General features: G+C 45.6%; 1 protein-coding gene across 1 annotated transcript; it reads right to left on the reverse strand.

Moving 5' to 3' along the window:
- Positions 1-1,818: 1,818 nt before the first annotated feature.
- Positions 1,819-5,459, reverse strand: LOC120684873 (putative disease resistance protein RGA1). The gene is made up of 3 exons (XM_039966739.1): positions 4,855-5,459; positions 3,198-4,344; positions 1,819-1,908 (listed from the first exon to the last, which is right to left on the reverse strand). The coding sequence occupies exons 1-3, from the start codon at positions 5,148-5,150 to the stop codon at positions 1,819-1,821; spliced, it is 1,533 nt and encodes a 510-aa protein (XP_039822673.1). The 5' UTR covers positions 5,151-5,459.
- Positions 5,460-6,939: the final 1,480 nt, after the last annotated feature.

Here is a 6,939-nt window from a genome sequence, read left to right on the forward strand (position 1 = left end):
GGCAGATCAGTTTACAAAGGGTCTTTCACGGAATGTGATAGACAATACATCTTTGGAATTGGGCTTGAAACCCACGTGAGTCATTCTATAGTGGAAACCTGTCCTATGTGATCGGAGATCCCGTGAAGTAGGATGGTGAAACAAACTAAAGTCTGACTGAGAGAAGAGAACCTTTGTAAAAAAGCTCATTCCGTGTATAAGGTACATTTCTCTTCAAATCTGTATGACAGGTTGGTCTATACCTTAATATGTTCCAGGTGGTTTCTTTAAAATAAATGAGTTATTTTCTTAAAACAAAGATGTTGTCCTACAGAACATCTAAAAGGAACACACCTATATGAGCCTGACTATTGGTCATAGTCTATGAGAACTGGGTATGCTCTAGAAACTCATGAACGGCCTGGAGTATGACTTATAAGCTCCAAACCGCGGAGATGCTTATGTAGCCAAGTATCAATGTAGGGCTCTGGTCAAACTTGTGTGTACAAGACGGCAATTCAAGGCATAGTTCATTGTATATTTGCGAATAAGTGTAGTCTTTGTCCTAGATTGAAGTTCAACTTAATAGTCTCTATCAAATACTGGTATATCAATGAGGGAATAAGAGCATTTATAGTGTGGCTTGAAATTCTTGGTGGGGATTGTTGGAATTAAGGGCTTGGCCCATTTATTCTATTCAATGCACTAAAAGGATTCAAAGCCCACTATTAAATGCTAGGGAATCAATTGCTTAATTCCGTATCGGGAATTGAGGAGGATATTAACCGACTCAAAGGGTGGACCCTATGTACACCACTTGTGAAGCCGGTAAGAGGAGGTCGGTGAACCACACGCGCACGCGCTCGCTCGCCTCGCCGGGCCGGGCCGAGGCCGAGGCCGTGGCCATGGGCGTTGGCGAGGCGAGGCACGGCGCGGCGCGGCCGGCCGGACAGGCGGTGCGTGTGCGTGGCGCGGCCGGATGTGACGTGCAGGTGCGGTGCGACAGGATGTGCTGAGATGAGAGAATGTTTTGCTGTTGAAAGCATTACATCAGAGGCAAAAAAACATTGACATTTACAGGTGAATGATGACACAGAATAAACCCTTTGCGGTTAATGAGATTCCTGTGATTCAATTGCACCAGTAATTGCTGCTCATCAAAGCCCATTATAACATCCAGGTTCGTTGAATCTGAGCTACCTCCACGCCTATATAAACCACCCTCTCCTCCACTCATCCTCACACCTTCAGCTCTTGCTTCAAGTACTCCTGCTTAGGAGACCTCTTCCTTCTCCCTCAGCTGCTTTCTGCAATCTCCATCGCTAGCACTGCGCGCACAGTTCTAGCGAGAGCAGGCCTCCGGAACCTCTGCACGCTTAAGGTCCTGCACGAGATAGCGGGCAATCAGGTTTTTGGGGAGCATCTTGACGCGACTGCTCGCTCCCTCTCTGAACGACTACCTCGGCTACTTCCTGGCGGCGTGAACGACTACTTCGTCTACATCCCGGCGACCAGAACGACTAATTCGTCTACTACCTGGTGATCGTTCGTGGTTTGTGGGACTGCACTGTGAACATCTTCCTGCATCGTCGTCGTTCGGCTACTTTAAGCAAGGCCAGTCGAATAGAATGTCTATTCCAGCTGGTAACGGCGCACCCGGTGCCTCCGGCACTGGTCCCGCCTTGGGGTACACTCTAAACCTATTCTAGTTTAATATTTTGTTCATACTTATTAGTGAGAATAACATGAACACAAGCACATATTTTGTTCACACATTATCACTCTTTTATGTCATGAAATTACTAGTAATATTTGAAATTAAAATATACAAAAAATTGCCTAGTTGTCTAACACAATGTTAAGACTTCGGCAGTTGTTCAAGTCCAAATGAACCAATTCCTTGAGATCCACAAATGATTCTGGAAGTTTCTGTATTTTCAAACAATACGACAAGTCAATGTGCATAAGACAATTCATTTCACCAATTGACTCTGGCAGTGCTGTTATTAGAGATCCTCTAAGGTTGAGGTAGTTTAATTTGAAGAGCCCTGTGATACACATGGGAATCATATCATCTTGAACTCCCTGAGCATTAAGATATCTCAATTGCTTCAGTTCACCAATAGAATTGGGCAACTTTGGAATGTTGCATTCACTTAAATCTAAAACGCGCAGGTATTTAGCTGACGAAAATGCAGTGCTACGAAGTCCAATGCTGTCATAACCAAGAAAACGCAATGCCCTTACTTTTTCAGGAGATGCCATATATAGTTTTAATGGACGGCTGGAATCTGTGAGCAATGCATAGCGGCAACTATTTCTCCCAGTGCATCCCATTTAGCTAGTGTCTAGAACACTACCTGCCATTATTGACCTTGCGAGATCATGCACCAAGTCATGCATGTTGAATAATGTAACATAGTCACGGTGCAGTCCAATAGGCTGTAACAAAAGAAGTTCTGGTTTAGATTTTTCATTTCCATTTATGTTATTCTTTTTACATAGTTATGAAAGTCAATTCCATGACTCATTTTCACCATGCATGTCATGATGAATATAGATTTTCCTCATAGTTTTCAGTGCAATCTTACAGTAGCATTATGTTGAGGTCTCATAATGTGGACACAAACAGTTAGTTGGGAGTGTATTGTTCAGCCCCATAACAGAAAAATCGAATTATCTAATAAGCATCATGTAACTAAGTTGATTCCACAGCAACGTGAAACCACCAAGTCATGCTAAATCTTACCATTGAAATGATATCATTTACACATAATTATATCTCAGATGAATTCATTGTGTGTTATGACCATCCTCTTTTACATTTAAATGTTCTTCATGTCATATGGAACATCACTATCTAAGTGCATTTGTAATACAACATCACATACTACCAATGCCCTTGAGTTAACACCTTTGTTTATGAATTTGCTATGATATAGATGCAATAGAATAAATTGATGACAGAATAAAATGTACTTTTCTAAAATATGACATTCTAATTGAATATTGGGGCAATATGAACTTCGTGGGAACACAATAAGACACATCGGATTGTGCGAACAATTTGCTTCAAGAGGAGAATGTGGGGATGGTTACATATTCCTTGGGCATGAAGTAGAGCATTGACTAAAACTTCATGTTACGAGTAGTAGTAAAATTGATTGAACGAAAAAAAAACAGCTGTGAAGGGGTATATATGGTATTTAGAAACTTACAGAAGATAGCTTTGAATGTTGCAGGAATGACATTCCCAAAAGCCGTTTAGCATACTTCTCACCAAGCTGTCTAGTTGAGAATATGCTAGATGGTGGAATAAAACCATGAGCAATCCATTGGTAAATTAGATCATTTTTGTCTAGCTTATAACCTTTTGGGAAGAATGCACTATAGGCAAAACATAACTTCAGGGGTGGTGGCATACTCCTGTAGCTTAATAGTAAGCATGCAAGCACATTGTGGTGTGCCAAAGATTCTTGTTCTGAAGTAGATGCATTCCAGATATCACTGTTTCTCACTGACTCCCATTCACCAAAAGTACGAGGTTTCAACATGTATCCAAGTGCTTGAGCTGCTAAAGCAACACATCCACACTTCATGGCAATGTCCCTCCCAACCTGCTCCAGATGTTCTTTATCATCTCTAGCTTCAAACTCACTTTTTCGTTTTATTATAGCCCAGCAAGTTTCATCTGACAAAGGTAGTAGTTTATATGGTTGAACGGTACAAATTTTCCTTGCATTGTGTTCATCGCGTGTGGTCACTATTACAACGACCTTGCCACCCTTTATGACCGGTAGCATAGTTTTCAATTCATTCAACTGAGAATCATTTTCCTCCCACACATCATCCAAAACAATCATAATCTTCTTGTTATAATTAGGATCAGTGAGTAGCTGTCCAAGGTGGTTGCGTATCATCTGCCTTTCAGTCAGATTGCTCTCACATTTTGATAGTTGGGATATAATAGAGTTGCCGATTTTATTCACATTAAGCATCTGGGACACGTAGATCCAAACCTTTGAGTGATCTTTGAAATAGGTGTCATTGAAAATTAATTTTGCCAATATTGTCTTGCCAATGCCTCCAATGCCATATATAGGAAGGATAGTAATATCTTGTGCCATGCTCTCTGAGAAGCAAGATAGTATTTTTCTTTTATCTTCGGTCCTCCCTACTACGAGCGTTTGATCATCCATATAGGAGTCTGTTTCCCGTTCATCAGGAACTGGTTGCACATTAGATTTACTGTCTGTCTTGAAACTGAACTGCCGGTGTTGATCCTTAATATTCTCCACTTCCTGCCTCATCTTCTTCATCTTATTAGCAATCAAAATCTTTGAACCAACTGCAAGATATGGCATCCTAGCTGCAACCTACGCGAGAATCAAATTTATATCAGCACGTCCAAAAAATGAGTATTTTCTTGTTCGAATTCATGGACTTAGCTGATAAATCACATCTACCCTCATAGGCCCACATATCACACATAGTATGTCAAAAGAAAAAAGAGTGCCGTTCTGGATTGTTGATTGCATCATGTTTAATTTATTGAAGAATATAGTGACACGTAGCATTGCATTAGTGCAGAAGGTATACCAATGGATAACATATGAAATGTATCATGTATACGACGGATAACATAGCATTGCTTTAGTGCAGCAGGTTTATTGTGATGGTTTCAGACAATGCAGGTACTCATCCTTAGCCCAAAAGGTACTGAAGTAAGATTTCTCAATTCTCACTCACCACTGCTGGTAGTACACTGAGATTCAGTTTTCGTGATAACTCTAATAATGTAGAAATGTTTCAGCAGTATTACAGTCAGTTACAAATATTCTAACATAGCAGTCAGAACGAAACATAGTGAAATACTGCACACAGACCTTCCGTCCAGGTGATTCCATAGTTTCAAACTCGCCAAGGATGTCAGAGATGCCATACATAGCGTCCGTAAGGCGCTTCAGCCATAGCCTTACTGCCGCATCCCGGATTGACCGCCTCTCAGCATCCTGGAGCACTGCTTCCATCGACTCCAGAGTCATCTTCATCTTCCTAAAGTCGTCACTGAAGTACCACTGCAGTTTTAACTGGCCACCGATGATGGAACCAAGCTGCTGCGTAACCATCTTGAGCATGGCGTAGGCGAGCATGCCCCCGACCTCGGCCATGGCTGCGGGCTGCCTGCTCTTCCTCTCGTGCTAGCGTTTCTCAAGTTTGCGAAGGGCGTGTGGATCGGAAACAGTTTGAATGCTCTGGTGGTGCCTGGAACTAAATGAACAAATCCCAGTTTGGATCAGAGAAATTAAGGAAAAAACGGGGAAAGTATAGAATTGAGTATTGCATCGACTGCATATAATTGAGTAATAACAGATCGAGATCCAAGCAAAGAGCGGACAAATCAAAACAAAGCGGGCATGCAGATAAGGGGAGCAGATCACTATCAGTTGTATGCTAACGACGTCGCCTCCCCCGAGCGCTTTCCAGGAGACTCGCCTCCCGCCCCCCTCTTCCACAACCCCTGCTGGCCGCCGTCGCTGCCGGTTGTTGGCGGCGGCCCCGCTGTTCCTCCCTCCTCCCTCTCCTTTCCCACCTCCCTTCTTCTCCCGCTCAAACCTAAGCCTATTCTATTGGATTGATCTCCTTACTAATAGACCCAACGGTCTATTAGGGCCTTAATCCGTGCCCTGATCGGGGGCGCCCAACGTTGGTGGGCCCCCGCTGCACAGCGCCAAAATAAAAGGGGGGTGAGGGGCCGGGGCACGTAGCACAAGGTTCGCCGCGCCGCCTACATCCTCACCCACAGAAACCCTAAGCCGATCTACTAGGGGGCGCTGGAGCAGTGGGAAGTTCCGCCGCCGCTGCAGTCGACTCCGTCCCGCCGTCGCCTCTACCGTCCTCGACACCGTCGCCCCTGCATCGACCTCACTGCGTCACTCGTCGCCGCCTTTGAGCGGATCTCCATCAGCGAACAAGGGATGGCCGGCTCAAGCTCCTCTGGTGGCGCCGAAGGTTTCTCTACCCTCTTTCTCTCTATGTGTTTCCGTAGATCTGGGATCTCTTATACTCAGAATCATAGAAAAGAGAAAGAAATCCCGCTCGATCCGTGCACAGTGTTGATCTTAGAATCCTAACAATAGTATCAGTCGCCTACACACGTGTAAATCGAGGTCGGGATAGAAAGATTCGAGTGCGAATCGAAACAAAAGTCAAAGAAAAATGTATCGATTTCGAATCGAACAGATACGGTCCAAACCCTAACCCTAGAGTAAAGATAGGCGGCCGGACTCACCTGGGTCTCGGCGCGCCTCCCACCGCCGGCTACCGTCGCGCGGGGAAGTTCTGTGCCGCCGCTCGCGGAGGTGCAGTCAAGAACAGGGCCGCCGCTCGTCACTCCGGGATGCTGGGGTAGGACGCGGGGCTCGAGAGCGTGGCTCCGTCCTCGGCCGGCTCGACGGTGGCGCGCTCACCCTCTGGCGAGCGCGCACACCGGCGAGCAAGCTGCGGCGGTGCCGTCCCGCCCGCTCCGCCCGGTCACCGTGGCTAGAGACGCCGCCGTTTTCGCGTGGAGAGAGAAGGGAGAGGGAAGAATGAGAATAGGGTTTGAAGGGGACGACGCCGGCGTCGCCGGTTTTGTTCAGGCGAAAAGGCCGGACGACCGTCGGATTTGATCCGACGGCCGGCGGCGGCCGAGCGACGAATGGGCCACAAGCGGCCCGAGAGGGATGCCGCGGCGGGCCAATTCGGCGGCCCGGCCGTTGGCTGTCGGGCCTCGGGCCCACGAGGAGGCGGCCGAGCAGGCCGCGGGCCGCTGGGCCGAATGATCAGTGTACTGTTTTATTGTTCTTCTATTTTCCAGAAGCAATTTCAATAGTATTTTGCATGAATTTGTTTATAATTTGATCTCTATTCAATTTTGCACCAATGTGTATATTGTTTAGAGCTAAAAGTTCACAGTAT

This window comes from Panicum virgatum, chromosome 8N, assembly GCF_016808335.1.
Source record: "Panicum virgatum strain AP13 chromosome 8N, P.virgatum_v5, whole genome shotgun sequence".
In the NCBI taxonomy this organism is placed as follows: domain Eukaryota; kingdom Viridiplantae; phylum Streptophyta; class Magnoliopsida; order Poales; family Poaceae; genus Panicum; species Panicum virgatum.